At 41.9% G+C, this 22,128-nt stretch overlaps 1 protein-coding gene across 1 annotated transcript in view; it reads left to right on the forward strand.

The window, feature by feature from the left end:
* Traip (TRAF interacting protein) overlaps nt 1–10,581 on the forward strand; it is a 29,352-nt gene extending 18,771 nt beyond the window's left edge. Inside the window, exons 8-15 of the mRNA XM_027934063.2 lie at nt 136–223; nt 677–766; nt 1,637–1,725; nt 7,969–8,124; nt 9,117–9,165; nt 9,437–9,586; nt 9,697–9,747; nt 9,957–10,581. Of these exons, the coding sequence (XP_027789864.1) occupies nt 136–223; nt 677–766; nt 1,637–1,725; nt 7,969–8,124; nt 9,117–9,165; nt 9,437–9,586; nt 9,697–9,747; nt 9,957–10,079 (796 nt within the window). The 3' untranslated portion in view covers nt 10,080–10,581. The remainder of the gene's footprint in view (nt 1–135; nt 224–676; nt 767–1,636; nt 1,726–7,968; nt 8,125–9,116; nt 9,166–9,436; nt 9,587–9,696; nt 9,748–9,956) is intronic.
* Nucleotides 10,582–22,128: the final 11,547 nt, after the last annotated feature.

The following is a 22,128-nucleotide window of genomic DNA, read 5'->3' on the forward strand; positions in this document are numbered from 1 at the left end:
TGCTGGACTCAGGTGTCAGAGGAAGAATGAGAATGAACTGAGGGGTTGGGCAAGGACTTGTGTTAGGTTGGTGCTGTGACTCTTTTAAGTAGCAGAGTGTTCATTCTGGTATCTCTTTCCATCATCACTTCACAGAGAGTATGAGAATCTAAAAGAGGCTCGGAAGGCCTCAGGGGAGTTGGCTGACAAGCTGAGGAAGGACTTGGTCTCCTCCAAAAGCAAGGTAACTGAGCAGAGTGCAAGGAACTCTTTTTTTTGCTTGTTCATGCTTGCTCAAGACTCCTGAGCCAGGCTATCTGGCCTGACAGTATGGCTAACTCCATGAGGCTGGTGAATGGCTTCAAGAGACTGGGCACTGACTTTCTGTGGCTTTGTGTACAAACCCCAAATGTGATAGCTTCAGAGACCTGTTTTTTTACACTCAGACCTAGAGTGGAAGGGCTCCTGGGACTGCTGCTTTCACTTCTGGCATAGTGCATCCATAGGATGCACTGTGTAGAGAGCAGCCTTTGCTGCTAGGCAACTCCACACATGCATCACCAGACAGACGTCTGGGGTCTCCTCCCATATCTCCAGTTTCTTCTGGACCCTAAGCGACCCTAACTATGACAGGTGGGGGGCAAGGCATATCGCCTCCACTTGGCTTGTCCTTTACTCTCCCTATACCTTCTTGTAGTTGCAGACAGTCTACTCTGAATTGGATCAGGCCAAGTTGGAGCTGAGAGCAGCCCAAAAGGACTTACAGAATGCTGAAAAGGAAATCACGGTGGGACATTCCTGGCCTATTGAGAATGAGGGATGGTTTATGTGTCCTTCAAGAGCAAGGTTGGGAGGGGAGAGAAGGGTGGGAAGGAGATATGGGAGTAGGAAAGATAGTAGAATGAATCAGATATTATTACCCTATGTGCATACATAATTACACAACTCATAAAATTGTATATCATGTATAACCAGAAGAATGAGAAGTTATACTCCATTTATGTGTGATGTGTCAAAATGCATTCTACTGGGCTAGGGCTGTAGCTCAATGGCAGAGTGGTTGCTCAGCATGTGTGAGGCACTGGGTTCAATCCTTAGCACAACATAAAAATAAATAAAATAAAGGCATTCTGTCCATCTACAACTGCAAAAAAAATATTAAGGGGCTGGGGTTGTGGCTCAACGGTAGAGCACTTGCCTCGCACATGTGAGGCACTGGGTTCTATCCTCATCACCACATAAGATAAAATAAATATATGTTTTTTAAAAAAAAAATTAAATGTATAACTAGTTAGAACAAATTTAAAAAAAAAAAAAAAACAAGGCTAGACTTTTTTCTTCCCAAGAACCTGTACACCAGTCAGTGGTGATGGTTCTGAGCTCCCTGCATCCTCCTGGGTCAGGCAGTGGGTCAGGGTATACACCTTGGTGGTCTATACCCTGGGCCTCTTGGGCAGAGGTCAGATGGCACAATGGGTCTTTCCTCATAATCCTTCTTCTCTGAGACTGTTAATTACCAGAAGAGAGACTTTACCAGAGAGGGTTTCTGAAGCCTGGTGTTTTGAGTTTCAGGCCTTTCCCTATTCCCAATGCCCTTTATGCATGCTGCTTGTTCTTTGCCTTATCTCCTTTCACATTCTTCTCTTTCTTTCCCAAGAGCCTGAAAAAGAAGCTAATGATGTTGCAGGAAACCTTGAACCTGCCACCAGTGGCCAGTGAGACTGTCAACCGCCTGGTTTTAGAGAGGTTTGTTGACCCCCTGGGGTGGTGCAGAGATCACAAGCTAAGAGAATGCCCTGAGAAGGGTCTTCACTCCTCATGGCTTTGGTAGGATGTGTGGATCTGCAGTTTGAGACAAATTTTGTGCTCTAAAAGGAAAGGCCAGGAAATGCCAGAGAGAACCTAGTCAGAGAATGAGCAGGAGCACTGACTGTCTTGAGGCACCCTGTTTATGGACTGGTTCTCTACATGTGTCTGTCTGCCCCAAATTCTGAAGCAAACTTGAAACCACTCTGAAATAATCTCCCTCTGGTTCCAGGAACGTGTGCTTTAAAGCTGCCAGCAGAGGGAGCAAAGAGACAGAGGGATTGGCATCCCTGCCAGTAGAGGGCATTCATTGTTTCCCCTGAGTGTTTCACAGAAATAGGAGAGCATTTTCAGGTCTATTTCCTGCCTGTAAGAGGACTCTATCCAGGGAGCCAGACGGAAGACTTCTGTCAGTGACCCAATGTTTTATTTGAGCCACTTTTCACTGTTCTTTAGTGAAATACTCCCTCTGCCAATCAGTTGATAGTACCTGCCTGTCTACTAGCCTGTATGGTGCTTTCTGACCCCTTGCTTTGCCCTATTCTCCATATGAAGCTTATGACCCATATTGTTGCTCCTCCTGTCTGTGTAGCATGTGCCCCAAAGAATTTTCCCTGAAATAATCCTGGACATAATTCCCCTTGCTTCATGCCCAAACACTGCCCAGATGTGCCTTGGGACACTCATGAATCTTAGTGGGTCTTTATGCTGCAGTGGGTCTTTAGGCTTTAGCCAAATCAAGCAATAGTAGGACATGTTTCCCTCCTGCCTCTGTGCTTTTGCTTCATTCAACTAATGAGTTAGCTGCCCTGAACAGACTGCCTTAGTTTCCTTAGCTTACTCTCCTATGCCAGATAGCACTTCTTTACATGCTGTGCCAGGTGCCATGGACCACAGAGATGCTCTAGAGTCATACTCAATGTGTACTACATATCTCTGAGTAGACCAAGATCCACTTTTTTAAAAAAACATTTTTTTTATTTTTTGAAAGTAGTTGGAAACAATACCTTTATTTTATTTATTTATTTTTATGTGGTGCTGAGGATTGAACCCAGGGCTTCACATGTGCTAGACGAGCACTCTACCACCAAGCCACAATCCCAGCCCTCAAGATCCACTTCTTCTTTTTTTTTTTTTTAAGTATGGTCCCAGCTGGTACCCTTATTTTTTTTTTTTAATATTTTTATGTGGTGTTGAGGATCGAACCCAGTGCTCAGCACATGCCAGAAGAGTGCTCTACCGCTTGATCCACATCCCCAGCCCCCAAGATCCACTTCTTAATCTATGTCCCTCATCACCAATTTTCTTACATTCATACCCCATCCCATAGTACATGCTTCTACATAGGAGAGTGAATGCACAGCCAGTTTTCTCTGTTCTTGTACTTCAAATCTTCAGTCTTATTCTCCCTTTCTTATCTCAGTCTATCTAGAGCCAAAGTTGCTTACCTACCTGCCACTCTCCATTTGGATTGGACCCAGAAAGGGTTGTTGGGAGTATGATAGGCACATGAACTGCCATGAGGTCCAGCATGGATTTGGTTTTGACAAACTGGGCTATTTCTGGTCTTTTCTTCCTATCTTATCCTCAGTCATTGACCATGTCTCCTTAGATGCCCCAGAGAACACAAGGGTCCCATCAGGAGCTTAGCAGGTTTAGTATACACACTCAACTAATAGTCTCAGAAACCATGTAATATGGATAAACCTTTGGAACCGAAGCCACCACAAGGCAGTGGGTATAAAACCCTCCCCTAGTATATCACTAACAGCTGGCAAGTTCCTCTCTAGCTTCAATTCTATAGGCCTCAAGGTGTTTCCATGCACTTGCCTTTTGTGTCTGGCATTCATAACAAGAGAAAAGTGCACGGTCTGCCTCTAGATACCTAGGGACTTTGTATACCTGCTTTTTTAAGTATAGCACCCCAAGCTGCTATGAGGCCTGGACTCCTGTAACAGATCCTTACTGAGTGCCTTCTAAAACCTTCTCTGTCTTCTTGGAGCTTGTGTTCCTATGGAATAGATGAGCTGGGAGTTTTGATGGTTTAAGTCCAGAAGCTGCCAGCTCCACACTACATAAGCAGAATCTAGTCTGGAGCTCCCAAATGGAGATGAATCTCCCTTACTCTGAGTAAGCTTCATAGACAGTTCAGTTCTTTTCTCCCTTGCCTTTCTTTCTTTTTCTTTTTTTTTTTTTTAACTTTTATGTGGTGCCGGGGATTGAACTCAGTGCCTCACGCATGCTAGGCAAGTGCTCTACCACTGATCCATAACCCTGGCCTCTCCCTTTCCTTTCAAATCCACAGGACACTCCATTTGCCAGGCCTAAATCTGTACAAAGCTGAGCTGGGCTTTCCATCAGGCTGCATGCAGAATGACTTAATTTTCTATTTTCTCCAGTATTTTTCTAGGCATAAAAATTAGGGAATGGGCTAGGAATATAGCTTAGTTGGTAGTGCTTGCCTTGCATGCACGCCTTGTATCCAGCACCACAAAAAAAAAAAAAAAAAAAAAAGTTGGGGGCGGGGTGGAAGCAGGTCGGTTGCATTTAGCATTAGCCCTTCTTTTAACTTGGCACAATCTACTCTAAATCCAGGGTCCCCTCCTAGGGCCCCAAGCTCTCACAAGTAGTAGTTGACCCCTCAGTAGCAGCTTTGTCCTATTTTCTTTTTGTGCTAATGCTAAAACCCTCATAACTATAAGGGACCTCAAAGACCCTGCCTTTGCCTTCTCCCCTTGACAGCTGACATGATGTTGTTGCTCTGGAAGACACATTCTTATCCAGCCTTTTGAAGCAAGAGTAATTTAGGCACAGAGGATGGCAAGGGTAAAGGCCTGAGGCATGACTGAGCTGGGTATGCTTGGAGGAGAGGGGTTGGTGGCAAGGGTGCCAGGTTTCTTTTTTTTTTTTTTTTTTTTATAGTTTTATATAGACACAATATATTTATATATTTTTATGTGGTGCTGAGGATCGAACCCAGTGCCTCACACATGGAAGGCAAGCACTCTACCACTGAGCCCCAGCCCAGGGTGCCAGATTTCTCTGGGGCTTTGCAAGTCAGCTTTATATTACAGGTTTTTTTTTTTTTTTTTTTTTTTTGGTATGTTTGTTTGTTTTAGTGGTAGTAGGGATTAAAGTTAGTGCACTATAGCATTACTCTTCAGTCCTTTTTTATTATTATTTTTATTTTGAAAAAGGGTCTTGCTAAGTTACTGGCCTCAAAGTTGTAGTCTTTCTGCCTTTGTCCCCCAAGTAACTGGGATTAAGGGGTGTACCACCATGTTCAATACTTTACCAATATTTTTATTATAAAGTATACATAATATAAAATTTACCTGTAAACTATTATTAAGTGTGATTCTGTGGCATTAAGTACATTCACCATTGCTATACAACCATTACTACCATCTATCTCCAGAACTTTTTCAACTTCCCAAATTGATATATTGTACTCATTAAACAAATTCCCCATTGTCTCTATCAGCTTCTGCAACTGCCATTTTACTCTATCAATTCAACCTCACATAAGTGGAATCATGTAATATCCTTTTGTGGCTGGCTTATTTCACTCAACATGTCTTCAGGGTTCATCCTACTGTAGCATGTATCAGAATCTCCTTCCTTTTTTAGGTCGAATAGATAATTCTATTTTAAATTTGCAAGCATTCTTTCTTGCTGAGTACATCTTTTGTAATATGTGCTATTTTTGTTTTATATTTTCACATTTGCTGTTTATCTCAGAGTCAGTGTTTGTACATCATGCCCTTTCTTTTGGGCTTTCCTCCTATGCTCAGTAGTCCTTGGCTGCCTCTGGCCCTCTAATTAGGAAGTAACAGAAAGAATTCCTGAGAGCCCAGCCTAGGTGGGAGTTTGGAGGTGGGTGGAGTATGCCATGAGCCAGCATCATGGTGAGTCTTAGCTGAATCCAAGATGCACAAGGCTTTACTGTTAGGTCAGTATTGACTGACCTAGGTTACCGTGCATGGATGTTCATGGATGTTTGTTTGGGGTCTTTGGGAAAGCATTTATTGACTCAAGTTAGCTGCCTGGCTGCCTAGTGTTCTGCCAGTGGGACCAAGCTTACACCTTCTACTAATGCCCCAGTTTTCAGGCCTGCTTAATGCTTCATAGCCCCCTCCTTGTGAATTCTGGCTGTTATGTCATTCTCCTATCCTCTTGACCATGCACAGTCTCCCAGAATTTTATGGAAGTCTCTAGGTGCTGATGATGGTTGCCCATTCCATTTGTTGTAGTAGGGCTATCCTTTGCTCCTGTCATTTTAGGATGTCCTTAGGAGGTAGCTACCTCTCCAACTACAGAGAGGATGTTAAGAAGATCTCTCATGGGCCTAAAAGGCTCCTGACCTCTAGGCTAGAGAGAGCTAGGGAGGCTTTCATATAGTGTAGGACTATCAGGAGCCATGAGTTTATGGAGGAGATATTAACTGACCCTGTACCACACAGGTAATGGATCTTCCCACGGCCTTGGCTATGGTTTGGAAAAGGGGCTGCAAGTATCCTACTTATTTCTTAAGTTCTGTGGCATGAAGCTGTATAAGTTGGCCATGGGTGAATGTCCCAGTGAGTGATGGTATCACCCAGGAGGGCCTCATACCAGGGCCTCAGCTAGTAAAGGAGGGGCTACTGAGCCCCAGATTTTTCCTCATAAGACAGAAGATGGGAAGGAAAGAAAGTAGACCCCTGGCAGAAAGAACAAGCACTGTGTCCCTATGAGCCAGATATGCGTGTAGAGGAGACACCAGGAACCTCCTGAGTCTTGTGTTTAGTGCAATGGATGGCCAGGAGGTGCAAGTGAAGAAAAGTGGCTTAGCTTAAGACTAGGCTGAACATGTGCCTTGAGCACCAGTGAGCATCCTGGAGGGATGACAATAAGATCTTGATCCACCTAGAGAGTTTTGATCCACCTAGAGAGCAAAATATCTGCACCTCACCAGACTAGATCTGCCTCTTGAGTTCACCTTTCCTAACCCTTACTAGGTTAGTAAATAGTAGCAGAACAACAGCTACTGCATAGTGGGCATGAATGGTCCTGGCTGTTGCTTTATTCTGTGGTTCCTGGAGAGGGAAATAAAGCAACTAGTGTGGAGTTGGTTTCAGGTGGGTTTGTGCCACCTTCATTTCCACTTGCATGCAAACAGGAGAGTAGAGCTTCCAGAAGGCTGGCCAGGGAAAGGAAGTTTGTCCTGGCTTCTTAGATTGCTTCCCCATTCACATCTGTGGAAGTAGCTCCCTTTCGTCTGATCTGCACACCCAGTGGAATTGGGACTGTGGTACAGCTCTGAACAGTTCTTGAATTCTTAGAGTTGCCCTTGCCATTCCCCAGGGTTCTCCTCAGATTATAGGAGCTGGAGAGCCCTGCCAGATCTGGATGGGCTAGGAAAATATGTTGGCTGTAGTTTTCTAAGAGAAATCCCACTACCACCACACCAATTATAAAGGTAAAGTTATATAAATTGAAAATTCAAATTGTAATGCATTCCACTGTTGTGTATTTAAAAAAATAAAATCAATTTTTAAAAAAAGAATAAAAAAAAAAAAGAAAATTCAGAAAATATGAAGTTATCACAGAGGCAGTTACTGTTGATTTGTGGTACATTTCCTTCCCATCTTTTTTCTGTTCAAGGTGGTGGTAGGGTGGATATGTGTGCCACATCATGTGATTGCATTGCACTAAACATAGAATTTGGTATTGCTTTTTAAACTTATATGTTTTCCCATTTATTAAAAGTACTTTCTAGAAGTACTTTCATGCCTGCATAATATTTAAGGTCTGGAAGTGCCAGCCCCCTAGGGTACCATTTGCTATGATAAATAGCAACATCATCGGGAACTGGGAAGCATTGCCCTCTACATCAGTCAGTGATGATGTCTCTGACTGGCTGCTTGCACTGCATTCTGAAGCTACATAGTAAAAGGGCAATGGACTGTTGTTTATTCATTTGGGTTTTGCCTGCTTCTGTCTTCCATACCTTCACCAGTCCCAAGGCTATGTGAAGGACTGAGCCAAGTTGTTTGTTCTGTAGAGTTTAGGGCTTCCTTGGGGGTGATCCTGAGTCAGGAGTGGGTTCCAGGCCTTTGGATTTGAATTGTCTGATGCTTAAGGGGCTGTGGTCCTCTGGGCTGCTACTGTGGTCCCAAGTAACTAGATTATCTCTGCTTTCAGCCCAGCTCCTGTGGAGATGCTGAACCTGAAGCTCCGCCGGCCATCATTCGGTGATGATGTTGACCTCAATGCTTCCTTCAATGTGGATACCCCCCAAACCCAGCCCTCCAACTCCCAGCATGGCCACTCCAAAAGGCTATGCCTTGAGAAGGCACAGTGAGTGGTAGTCCCTGGCAGTGTACATGACTTGGAGAAAGAACTGAGACATCTCTTCAGATCTTGCCCTGATAGCTCTGAATGGCTGATGGCACAGTGGGGCTACCTAGGCTTTGCTATGGCTTTGGTTCCAGCCACCTTTTCTTCCCTGGCCTGAGCACTCACTGTGCAAAGCCCTTTTCTTGCTCATCTTGTTAATCCTTATCATCATCCTTCAAGGTAAAGTATTGGAATATGAATTAGAGAGGATGCAGGGGTCCCAGAAAGGCAGGTCTGGACTGGTGGAGTTGGGGTGAGTGCTCCCAATACCTCCCAATGCCTGCCTACCAGACTCTTGAGCAAAAGATTCTCAACTTCCTCTTCCATTGTGTGCATTTAAGGCTTGAGATGAGACCATCTTAAACTATGGGGTCCAGGACCCCATGCCCCAAGAGAGTAGTCTAGAGGGGCAGGCATGAAGAGCTGTGTGAAGCCATGTTCTATTCTGCCCCAGACTCTTTCTGCACAGATTCTTTAGGGAATCTCTTCTGAAAGAACTTCATGGGCTATCTTACTGAAGATTTTTCTGAAAGGCTAACTTGTGAAGGGTCTCATGGAAGTAATGCCCCCATCTCTGGGAAGATAGGAATAGGCCTGATTACAAGCTTTCTGCCTATATAAGGGCATGACTAGACTTCCTCCTGTGAGTGGTGAATTGGTTGGGCTCCACAGCTTTATGTAGAGCTTGGAATATGGTGAGGTGCCCAAGGACTTGGGAAACATTGGAATGAATTCACAATATTGGGACAGGTCCAATCTACCTTGACTCTGCCTCTTTTGTCTGTTCAGTTGTTCATAGACCTGCATTTGGGGTGGAGACCACTGAGGTACCTCACCCAGAACACAGCCTAACAGCAGCTGTGCTACATGGTAACTTCTTTTAGGGGCATATGCTGAGCTTGGTCCTCATGTTTTGCTAACCTGCCCCCTGCCTTCATGTCTCACTCTTGTAGCTCTCCTGTTCAGGACATTCTCAAGAAGATGCCCAGAGGTCCCAAGCAGGTAAGGGCTTCCCAAACGAAATATGGGATTCACTATCCAGCCCTTACCAGGGATGGGTATACAAGCTGGACTTCTGGAAAAACAGTCTTATCAGAGCTTTCTCTCCTGGCCTAGCACTGAGACACTTCAGAGTCATCATTGGGACCCTACTCATTATCCTCTCTGCCTCCTGTTGAGGTGTCAGAGGATCTCAATCTTATCTACCACCACTACCCTCCCTCCTTTGCTGCCATCTGGCTCTTTAAATCTGGCTCTGGGGTTTCCCCTGCAGAAGTCCCAGCTCTCTTTGGGTGGCCAGCACTGTGCAAGAGAGCCAGATGAGGACCTGGCTGGTGCCTTCCCTGTCTTTATCCGGAATGCTGTTCTGGGCCAGAAACAGCCAAAGAGGGCCATAGCAGAGTCCTGTCGCAGCACAGATGTGGTAAGATTGAAGTGGTTGGTACCAGTTGTCTTAGGGTTGGGGCAAGGTTTAGCCAGCCTCTTAGCCCATTAGCCTATCCTAATAGAATAAATCTCTTCTTTCTGCCCTAGGTAAGAACAGGTTTTGATGGCCTTGGAGGCCGGACAAAATTCATACAGCCTGTATCCTTGTTCTGTAGCAATGGGCTATGCTAAGCTATAGAGCTCATACTATGTCTCACCTGTACCCCCAGACTACCAGTGTCTGTCGCTTCAGGTGTACAAAGCTGAGCCTTGCTCAGTGTAGCAGGACTGCCTGCCATCAGATCTGAGCTTTTCCTGCCCTGCATTCCAGTCCCTTTTCCAGGCCTCTTCCTTGACATCTCCTCCAGACTAACACAGCCATGATTCGCCCACTGCCTGTTAAGCCCAAGACGAAGGCTAAGCAGAGAGTGAGGGTGAGGACTATAAACCCTTCCTCCCAGGCCAAGTTGGATACCTTCCTGTGGCAATGAGAACAGTGAATCTGAGCAGTGGCCAGACATGCCTTCAACTAGAAGATTGGCCAGCAGTGTTTAGAAGGATGGCCCCTCTTCCAGGACGAGCCCTGGGCAGAAAGCAGATGAATGGTAGAGTGACAGAGATTGTGCACTTCCTTTGTCCACCTTGCCCTGTTCTGTCACATAGAGCTGACACTACCAGCTTACCGTTTCCATCAGCAAGTGCCTGCTCCTGGTTGCAGCCTCTTGTTGCCACAATCTAATGTGGCCAGGTTCTTTCTGGTCCTGGAAACCAGGATCACTTGTTGACTGTAAGCATAAAAGTGCTTGAGATTTTCTCAGCCTGAGTCTGAGCTTCTGCCTGCCTCCCTCACTGCTGGGCATGGCCTGATCCGGGCATGGCCTGATCCGGGCATGGCCTGGTCCAAGCATGGTGGGGGGTAGGGAATGGGGAATGATGGAGTTGGGAGGACAGGGAAAGATTTCCATGTAAAATAAAAAATAATTTTTTTCTGGCTCTCGGAATATAAATTTACACCTGGAAAAACTGGCATAGTTTTCTAAAGCAGGAACATCTTTTAGCCACCGACCCAGCCATTTCATTCCTGGGCATGTGCCTTCTAAAGGGCACAGAGAGACTAGCAAAATGAGATCACTGCAGCTTTGTCCACATTCTGTAACTTGGGAAAAGCCCAAAGGCCATAAGCAAGAACATGAATGGGTAAACCAAGATCTGTCCCTAAAGGGAACTCAAAACAAGCACAACAAATAACTGGTGACCAAATTGCTAACCTTTGGGTCATTCAAGGACTTTTTTTTTTTTTTTTTTTGTACTGGGAATTGAATTGAGAGGCACTCAACCACTGAACCACGTCCCCAGCCCTATTTTGTATTTTATTGAGAGACAGGGTCTCACTAAGTTGCTTAATACCTTGTTTTTGCTGAGGCTGGCTTTGAACTCACAATCCTCCTGCCTCTGATGCCACTGGAATTACAGGCATGCGCCACTGTGCCTGGCATTCGAGGACATTTCTTTCTTTCTTTCTTTTATATATATATATATATACGTATACATTTTTTTAGTTGTAGTTAGAAACAGTGTTTTATTTATTTGTTTTTATGTGGTGCTGAGGATGGAACCCAGTGCTAGGCGAGCGCTTTACGGCTGAGTCTCAGCCCCAGCCCCCAAGGGCATTTTCTATAGTGGCCCTAGCCTGGCTGAGGCCCTGTTCTGGGTGAGGCCCCCTAAACTTCCTTCTCCCACTATTACTTCAGCAGCTTGACACCAAATCTGAAGGAGCATGAGGCTTTACGGAGGGATGTGATGCCCTTGATTTTGGGTGTTGGACATGTCTGGGACTGACATGAGCCAGGAGTTTTAGGGAGGGGAAGTGCAGCATCTTGTTGAAAAGAGTAGAGCCTGGCTACTAGCACCCTTTTTACCTACTGAGTGATCTTAGAATTAACTAGCCTTCTGTGCTCAGCTTAATCTATAAGGTTGGGATAACAGTGCCAACTGTTGGGGATCTGATGAGTCAGGAAATAGAATAAATAAGTGTGTGTATATATGTTTTGGTACTAGGGATTGAACCCACAGGGGCTTAATCACTAAGCCACATTCCCAGCATGCCGCCACCCCCCCCCCACCTCTCTTTTTGAGATAGGGTCTTTCTAAGTTGCTTAGGGCCTTGCTAAATTGCTGAGGCTGGCTCTGAACTTGTGATCATCCTGCCTCAGTCTCCTGTGCCACTGGGATTATAAGAGTACACCACTGCACCTGGCTAGATTAAGTATTTATAACAACTAAATGAAATAAGTCAGATAAAAATAACAACTACTTGGAGCTGGGATTGTGGCTCGCGGTAGAGCACTCGCCTAGCATGTGCAAAGCCCTGGGTTCGATCCTCAGCACCACATAACAATAAATTAAAAAAGAATTGTGTGTTTGGGCTGGGGATGTGGCTCAAGCGGTAGGGCGCTCGCCTGGCATGTGTGTGGCCCGGGTTCGATCCTCAGCACCACATATAAACAAAGATGCTGTGTCCGCCGAAAAACTAAAACTAAATAAATATTAAAAAATTCTCTCTTTCTCTCGCTCAAAAAAAAAAAAGAATTGTGTCCAACCAGAAGTAAAGAAAAAAATTTAAAAAAAAAAAACAACTACTGTATGATTCCACTTATTTGAAGTAGTTAGAATAGGTAAGTTTATAGAGACAGAAATAAAATAGAGGCTGCCAGGAGCTAAAAGGAAGGGAAACTAGGGAAATACTGCTTAATGATCAGAGTTTCTATTTGGGATGATGAAAAATAGGCGTAATGGTTACCTCCCTCCCCACCAAAAAAAGACTTGTGAAAGACCTAAACACACGAAAAGACATCTGTATTTGTGAGTTAGTTAGCAGTATTGTTAAGGTGGCAATACTCCCCCAAAGCAATCTACATATTCAATATAATTCTTTTTTTTTTTCAAAGAGAGAGAATTTTAATATTTATTTTTTTTAGCTTTCGGCGGACACAACATTTTTGTTTGTATGTGGTGCTGAGGATTGAATCCAGGCCGCACGCATGCCAGGCGAGCGCACTACCACTTGAGCCACATCCCCAGCCCTCAATATAATTCTTATCAAAATTTCAATGGCTTTGTTTTACAGAAATGGAAAAGCTGATCTTCAAATTCATATGAATTAAAAGAGGTCCTAAATAGCCAAGAGGATTTTAAAAAGAAAAGTGTCTTCCCAAATTAATAAACTTACTACATCCACACATGGCAGTCACACACCTGTAATCCCAGCTATTTGAGGCTAAGGTAGGAGGATCACAAATTGTGAGGCTAGCCTCAACAATTTAGCAAGATTGTGTCTCAAAACAAAAGATTTTAAAAAGGGCCAGATGTAGCTCAGTGTTAGAATGCCCTTGGGTTCAATCCCCAATACTAGAAGAAGAAAAAAAATACTATAAAGCTCTAGTAATCCAAACACTATGGAATGCAATCATATATAGCAGTGGAGTCAGAAGCTCTAGGGGTCAGTCCTTTGATGAAAGCAACCATTGAGCTGGAAAAAAGCAGTAATTGTATCCAACTATCCCAGAACTCTAGACTCTGATCAAACATTTAACAACAGGGGGTACTGGGTGAAGTGACAGAATGCTATTCTTTGTAAGAGTGTGAGTCAAGCAGCTACCATCTCCATTCCTCAGCTCTACCATGGTTGTGGGATAGCAGTCCCAGTTCCTAAAGCAACTGGCTGATGCTAGGCAGGCAGGGGAGACCTTATCTTTTTTAAAAATTTGGGTTGTGCACTTTGGTGGGCCTGGTAGTACCCTGAGATGTTATCTTAGTTTTCCTGTCTGCCCCTGCCCTCCATATCTCAGAATTTTGCCAGTTCCTTTTTTTTTTTTTTTTTTTGTCAGTAAGTCTTTGTTAGGTCACTAGTTGACTGCAGTGATATCATGAACTTCAGTGACCACACACAAGAAGAAGAACAAAAATAGTTTGTAGGGGCTGGTTTGTAGCTCAGTGGTGGAGCTCTTGCCTTGGCATGTGTGAGGCACTGGGTTTGATTCTCAGCACCACATATAAATAAATAAATAAAGGTCTATTGACAATTATATATATATATATATATATATATATATATATATATTTTTTTTTTTTTTTTTTAATAGTTTGTAGAAGTCACAGATGGCTCTAGCCCTTAACAAGAAACATTTAGCAATCTGAGGGGAAAAAAAAATATAATTTCCAGAGTTAACACAGTATAATACTCAGAATATCCAGTTCTTAACAACAACAAAAAAAAGTTATAAAGTATATGATGAAACAGGAATGTACAATCCATTCACAGGAAAAAAAAAAAAAAGTTTAACCAAAACTATCCTTGACAAAAGGGTAAAATAAAATACCTGAAGTGAAAAATACATTAGAGTCACAAAAGGTGGTTGCTTTCTTATATACTGCAGCAAACAATGGGAATTTGAACTTAAAAGTAATACCATTATGCTCAGCTTTCAAGAGAGGGATGGATTACTGGAACTTCATAGTCCTTCATTTTTCTTGGCATGACTTTCAAACAACACAACCTTAAACAATCAATGGGTCAAAGAAGAAATTATAGAATACCTTCAGATGAATAAAAATAATACACCAAAATTTGTAGCATGCAATAAAAGATGTACTTAGAAAATTATAGCTATAAAGCCTTAAATTAAAAGAAAGATCTTGGGTTGGAGCTATAGCTCAGTGGTAGAGCACTTGCCTGGCATGTGGGAGGTACTGGGTTCAATCCTCATCACCACATAAAAATAAATAAATAAAGGTATTGTGTCCATCTACAACAAAATATTTTTTTTGTGGTGCTGGGGATTGAACCCAGGGCCTTGTGCATGAAAGGTAAGCACTCTACCAACTGAGCTATGTCCCCAGCCACAACAAAATATTTTTTAAAAAAAATCTGGTTGGGCATGGGAGCACACGCCTGTAATCCCAGCAGCTCAGAAGTCTGAGGCAGGAGGATTGCAAATTCAGAACCATCCTCAGCAATGGCAAGGTGCTAAACTCAGTGAGACTCTGTCTCTAAATAAAATACAAAATAGGGCTGAGGATGTGGCTCAGTGGTCAAGTGCCCCTGAATTCAATCCCTGGTACCCTCCAAAATAAAATAACTAGCATTGAATGAGAGTTCAGCATTTGGTGTTGTCAATGTTTTGGATTTAAGCAATTGTAATAGCTATATTACAATTACAAATGAATAAATCTGAATAGAAGTTTAACTAGTAAGTGTATTGAATCAGTAATCAAGTCTCCCAAAAAAGAAAGTCCAGGACTACATAGCTTCATTCTATCATACATTTTAAAAAGAATATCATTCTGTTCAAACTCTTCCAAAAAATTCAAGAAAACACTTCTAAACCGATTTTATGAGGCCAACATTGCCCCAACAGCAAGATCAGAAAACTATAAGCCAATATGCCTTCAAAATATGAATACAGAAATCCTCAACAAAATATTAGCAACTAAATCCAGTAGCACATGAAGATTTTACACCAAGACCAAGAGGATTCTATCAGAATTCAAAGGTGTTTCAACATAAGAAAAAAAGTGTCATTAGTAAAATAAAGGAAAAATAGAATCATCTCAACTGACACAGAAAGTCATTTAACAAATTCAACACCATTTCATGGTTAAAAAAAATATATGGTAAGAATTGGAAGAGGAATTCTGAGTTTGGAAAAGTCAAATTGGAAAAAACCCATAACTAACATCATATGTGATGCTAAAAAACTGAAACCTTTTCCCTAAGATCAAGAAATCAAGAATAAGGAGCCAGCTATGGTGATTCACACCTGTAATCCAACTAATTCAGGAGACTGTGGCAGAAGGATTGCAAATTTAAAGCAGCTTCAGCAACTTAGCGAGGTCCTGAACAACTTAGCAAGACCCTACAAAAATGAATAAATAAAAAGGGCTGGGGATGTAGCTCAGTTGAATGGGCTCTTGGATTCAATCCCCAGTACCCCCCACCCCCCAAAAAAATCCAATCTTCCAATCTATTTGAATTGGAGAAACAATAGTAATATTATATCTATTTGCATATGATATAATCTTAAATATAGAAAAACCCTAAAGAAAGTCACAGAAAAAGGTAAGTGTTAATGAATTTAGCAAAGTTGCAGTATACAAAATTAACAATTCTGTTGCATTGGGCTGGGGTTGTGGCTTAATGGTAGAGCGCTTGCCTAGCATGCATAAGGCACTGAGTTTGATCTCCATCACCACATTAAAAAAACTAAATAAAAAAGGTATAAAAATATCCAGTTGCATTTTTATAGACTAATGAAAGATCTGAAAGGAAATTCAGGAAACTATTTACATTAGCATCAAAAAGAATGAAATATTTTGTCATGAATTTAACCAAAAAAGTGACTTTTATACAGTATACAAAGACTGAAAATTCCAAAACACTACTGAAAAAAGTTAAAGAGAAAAAAAAATTGGAAAGATATCACATGTGCATGAATCTGAAGACTTAATTGCCGGGTTTCTGTTCTCACAACTAAAAGGCTCAGGGGTCACTCCAGTTAAACTGGGCTAACTGGGCTGCGCAAAATAACCACACTAGAGACAAATACCTTTTTGTTTGGGGTTGCTGTGACGACTCCTCTGACCTTAAGGGTCCGCAGGAAGAGAGAGAGCGAGAGCATGCTGACCCCTTTTATTGAGGAGAAGCTAGTCAAATGAGGCAAAGGGTCAGGTTTCAGGGGGCTGAGTCTATCTTCATGATGTCCACTGTCAGCAGGTTGACTGACACCTGGGTAGGCCACACCCAAGGGCACAGTAAGAGAAGGGGACACACACCACGCACTTCCATGGAAGATTCTATCCTAAACAGGGCAAGAGGTTATATTACAAAGGAACAGGTGAGCATAGCTTCACCCATGGGGCTATAGCAAGACACACCCATGCACAAGACACTGACCTTCGAACCCAAAAAGGGTAGGGAAAGCTCTGCCACATTTCTGTGACTGAGCGCCTCAGCACCCAGCCGGGGAGTGTGACCCAGTCACGTGCAAGGTTGGTCTCACACACTTAATATTTAAATGATTATAAGAAAAAGTGATCTATAGACAGAATGTAATCACTATCAAAACCAATAATGTTTTAAAATTTTTCCATTTAAAAAAAAAAATTATTTGGGCTGGGGACGTGGCTCAAGCGGTAGCGCTCTCGCCTGGCATGCATGTGGCCCGGGTTCGATCCTCAGCACCACATACAAACAAAGATGTTGTGTCCGCCGAAAACTAAAAAAATAAATATTAAAAAAAACTCTCTCTCTCTCTCTCTCTCTCTCTCTCTCTCTCTCTCTCTCGCTGAGGCTGCCTCAAACTTGCAATCCTCCTGCCTCAGCCTTCCAAGCCTCTGGGATTACAGATGTGTGCCACCAATGCCCAGCTGCTCTTTTTATTTTGAGATGTGTTCTCACTAAATTACCCAGACTGTTCTTGAACTTGTAGTCCTCTCTCTCTGCCTCAAGCTCTGGAATCACTAGAATTATAGGTGTGTGCCACCATGCCTAGTTTTGTTTTTTGTTTTTTTTTTTAAGAAATAGAAAAGTCCATACTAAAATTCTTATGGAATACCAAAGATTCTTAATGGCCAAAACAACCTAGAAAAATAAGAACCAAGAGGATTCAGAAAGCTAAATTTATGGTAGAATACTTCCCTAGTACTTGCAAAGCCCTGGTTTTAATCCCTAACACCAAATAACAAAACAAAATGTAAGTTGAAAATCTACTCCAAAGCCAAAATAATCAAAACAGTGTACTACTGGCATAAGTATACTTATATAGGACATGGGAATATAATAGAGAACCCAGAAATAAACCTCACATGTATAGTCCATTGATTTTCAACAAGAATGCCAAGAACATTCAATATGGGAAAGGACAGTCTTTTCAACAAGTGATGCTGGGAAAACTAGAGTCACATGCAAAAGATGAAGTTGAAGCTTGTGATCCCAATGGCTGGGGAGGCTGTGGCAGGAGGATTCCAAGTTCAAAGCCAGCCTTAGCAACTTAGTGAGACCCTGTCTCAAAAAAATAAAGAGAGTGAGAACGTGGTTCAATACCCAGTACCAAAAAAAAAAAAAAAGGTGAAGTTTATCCTTATTTTACATTATGCTCAAAAATTAAAATGACCCCAGTGTAGTGGCACACACCTGTAATCCCAGGGGCTCAGGAGTGGGAGGCAGGAGAATTTCAAGTTCAAAGCCAACCTCAGCAACTTAGTTAGAACCTGTCTCAAAAAATAAAAAAAAAGTCTGGGACATAGCTCAGTGGTAGAGTGTCCCTGGGTTCAATCCCCAGTCAAAAAAAAAATTTTTTTTTTAATGGATCAGAAACCTAAATGTAAAAACTGAGACTACACACAACTCTTATAATAAAACAGGGGTAAAGCTTCATGCCAATGACTTCTTAAATATGACATTAAAGCACACATAACAAAAGAAAAAAGATAAAATGGACTTTATTAGCCGGGCATGGTGTTGCACTGTAATCCCAGTGGCCTGAGAAGCTGAGGCAAGAGGATTCCAAGTTCAAAGCCAGTCTCAGTAACTTAACAAGACTTTGTCTCAAAATAAAAAATTGAAAGGGCTGAGGAGGTAGTTGAGTGACTCTAGGTTCAATTCCTGGTTACCCCTCACAAAAAGAAAAAGGTCCAATGCTGGTTGCAGTGATGCACTCCTGTAACCCCAGCAATTTGGGGGTTGAGGCAGGAGGATTACAAGTTTGACCAGTCTCAGTAACTTATGAGGCCCTAAGCAATGTAGCAAGGCTCTGTCTCAAAATAAAAAAATAAAAAGGGTTGGGGATGTAGCTCAGTGGTAAAGAATCCCTGGGTTCAATCCTTAGTACCAAAACAAAAACAATGGTCCAAGGATTTCAACAAATGGATATACAAATAACCATAAACACATGAAAAAATTCAATACAGTCATTAGAGAAATGCAAATCAGAACCTCAATGAAATACTACTTTACACTGGAACAGCTATTATCATATGGGGCTGGGGCTGGGGCTCAGGCTCAGGCTCAGGTTCAGTGGTAGAGCGCTCACCCAGCATGTGCGAGGCCCTGGGCCTCGATCCTCAGCACCACATAAAAATAAGTAAATAAAATAAAGGCATTGTGTCCAACTACACCTAAAAAATAAATGTTAAAAAAAATAGCTATTATATAACAACTGGGCATGGTGGAACATACCTGTAATCTCAACTACTCCAGAGGCTGAGGCAGAAGAATTATAAGTTTGAGGTCAGCCTGGGCTACTTAACAAGACTGTGTTTCAAAATTTAAAAAATAAAAAGGATTGTGGATGTATCCCAGTGATAGAGTGCTTACCTATTGTGTGAGGGTTTGTGTTCAATCCCTAGCACAACAAAACAAAAGTTAAACAGAATTACCATATGATCCTGCAATTCCATTTATAGATATATACCTAAAAGAATTGAAAGCAAGAATTTTAACAGGTATTTGTATACCAATGTTCATATAAACATTATTTATAATAGCCTAAAGATAGAAGGAACCTAAGGGTCCATGGATTGATAAACAAAATGTGGCACAGACATACAATGAAATACTCTTTAACTATAAAAAGGAATGAAATTCTGATACAAGCTACACCAGAAGACACATGCTAAGTGAAATAAGCCAGACACAAAAGAATAAATACTGTATGGTTTTAGTTATGAGAGCCACCTGGAGTAGTCAATTCACAGATATGGAAAGTACAATGGTGGTTTCCAGGGATAAGTATTGCAGTTTGAATGTGATTTGTCCCCCAAAGATTCATGCACTAGAAACTTGGTCCCCAGTGTGGTGGTGCTAAGAGATGTTGGAACTTTTAAGAGGTAGGGCCTAGTAGGAGGGGCTATAATTTGGATCTAATATGTCCCCCAAAGGCCCATATGTTATAGGCTTAGTACCCCGCCATGGTGCTATTGGAACTTCTAAGAGGTGTAGCTTAGTGGAAGGAAGTTAGATGATTTGGGGGCATGCCCTTGAAGGAGTTATCAGGACCCTAGCCTCTCTTCTCTCTTTACCACCTTGAACTGGGGATCAAACCCAGAACCTCACACATACTAGGCAAGCAATCATCCATGGAGCTAAATCCTCAGCCCTTTTTATATTTTTTCTTATTTTGTGACAGGGTTTCACATGTTACCCAGGTTAGCCTCAAATGAGATTTTCCTGCTTCAGACTTCCAAGTTCTCGCTCTTTGCTTCCTGGCTGTGATGAGGTGAGCAGGCCTCCTTCACCACATGCTCCTGCTCCTCACTATAGGCCCAAAGCCACAGGGCCAAGCAACCATGGACTGAAATCTCTGAAACCATGAGCCAAAATAAAACTTTTCTCCTTATAAGTTGTTTGTGTCAGGAATTTTGTCACAGTGACAGAAAACTGACTAACACGAAACGTGATTTGGTCATTGGGGTTGTTGCTTTGCAAATGGATTAATGTAGTTTTTTGGGGACCCCAGTTAGTTCCATAGAAAATGAATCAGCAAGACTGGCTGGGAAGTAACTCAGTGGTAGAGCACTTGCCTAGCATGTATAAGGCCATGGGTTCAATCCCTGGCACCACCAAAAAAAAAAAAAAAAAAAAGCAAGGACTGATCCCTGAATCTCCCTGGCTTCCATACCATGTGATGTCTTCTGTATAATCTTCACAATCTCCCACCAAGGTGATGCCATCCCCCCCATGAAGGCGTCACTGGAGCTGTACAAAAGCTGGTACTACACTCTAAGACCTGCAAGAACTGTGAGCTAAATAAATTTCTTTATAAGAACCTAGCTTCAGGTATTTTTTTATTGCAACAGAAAAAGGCTTAATATAATGGGGTAGGAGAGAAACAGGTTACCAGGGACTTTTTTTTAAAAAAAACTGGGGATTGAACTCAGTGTCACTCAACCACTGAACTACATCCCCAACCTTTTTTTGTAGAGACTGGAGATCAAACCTAGGGTCTCACACATACTAGGCAAGCAATCAACCATGGAGCTAATTCCTCAGCCCTTTTTATATATTTTTTATTTTGTGACAAGGTCTCAAAATAAAGAGGACCTTGTCAGGACCAAAGAGAGAGAGAGAGAGAGAGAGAGAGAGAGAGAGAGAGAGACTGGGTTTCACTAAGTTACCAAGATGAAGTATGGCCTCAAACTAGCAATCTTCCCACTTCAGCTTCCAGAAATGCTGAAGTGACAGGCATGTGCCACTGTACCAGGCCTATTTTCCTTTTTTTTATTTTTAAAGATATTTTATTAGTTGGTGGTGGTCCTTTATTTATTTTTATGTGGTGCTGAGAATCGAACCCAGTGCCTCACACATGCTAGGCAAGCGCTTTACTACTGAGCCACAACCTCAGCCCCAGGCCTATTTTAAAATTTAAAAATAGATGTTGAAGACAGAAATTTATTTCAGAATCTGGCTCTGGTTTCTGTTCCTGATACATCTGACTCATCCAATAAATGTCTATTGAAGGAAAACCACAATGACCTACCGGTTTATACTCTATAGTATTATAATTTTTTTTAGAAGGAAAGAAACATAGCTAGTTGCCAATGATGGAGATAAATAGGAATTTGTGTACATTAGTGGGAATGTAAAATGGTATAGCTGCTGTGGAAAATAGTTGCTGTGGAAAATAGTTTGGTGTCCCTCAAAAAGTTTAACATAGAATTATCATAAGACCTAGGAATGTTGTTCCTAAATATATACTCAAAATAATTGAAAAAATACTCAAACAAGTACTTGTTCAAAAATGATCACATTGAAAAATGAATCTCACTGGATATTTGGTGATTCTAAGAAATTGTTGATTTGGAGGGACTAGGGGTAGAAAGTGGAGTGGGTCATTGTATTGTATTTATATTTAAAATTGGGGCTCTTGCTGGGGTTGTGGCTCAGCGGTAGAGTGTTCACTTAGCACGTGCGGGGTAATGGGTTTGATCCTCAGCACCACATAAAAATAAAATAAAGGGGCTGGGGATGTGGCTCAAGCGGTAACGTGCTCGCCTGGTATGCGCGGGGCGCTGGGTTCAATCCTCAGCACCACATAAAAATAAAGAAATAAAGATGTTGTGTCTGCCAAAAACTGAAAAATAAATATTAAAAAATTCTCTCTCTCTCTTCTCTCTCTCTCTCTTTAAAAAAAATAAAATAAAATAAAGGTATTATGACCAACTATAACCAAAACAAAAAAATATTTTAAAAAAAATTGGGGTTCTTGTCTTTTAGAAACAAATGCTGAAATACAGATGTAATAATAAAAACAAAGAATGATCACAGCAGCATTATTTATAGTGGCCAAGAGGTGAAAACTACTCAAATGTTCATCTACAGATGAATGGACAAACATTATGTGATATACAGATGCAATGGAATATTATCCAGCCATGAAAAGAAATGAAATACTGATATAGGGTACAACTTGGATAAACCTAAAAAAATTATGCTAAATGAAGGGAAGCAGACATAAAAAGTTGTATTTTGGGGGGAGGGTACTG

Source organism: Marmota flaviventris, chromosome 8, assembly GCF_047511675.1.
Source record: "Marmota flaviventris isolate mMarFla1 chromosome 8, mMarFla1.hap1, whole genome shotgun sequence".
NCBI lineage: Eukaryota > Metazoa > Chordata > Mammalia > Rodentia > Sciuridae > Marmota > Marmota flaviventris.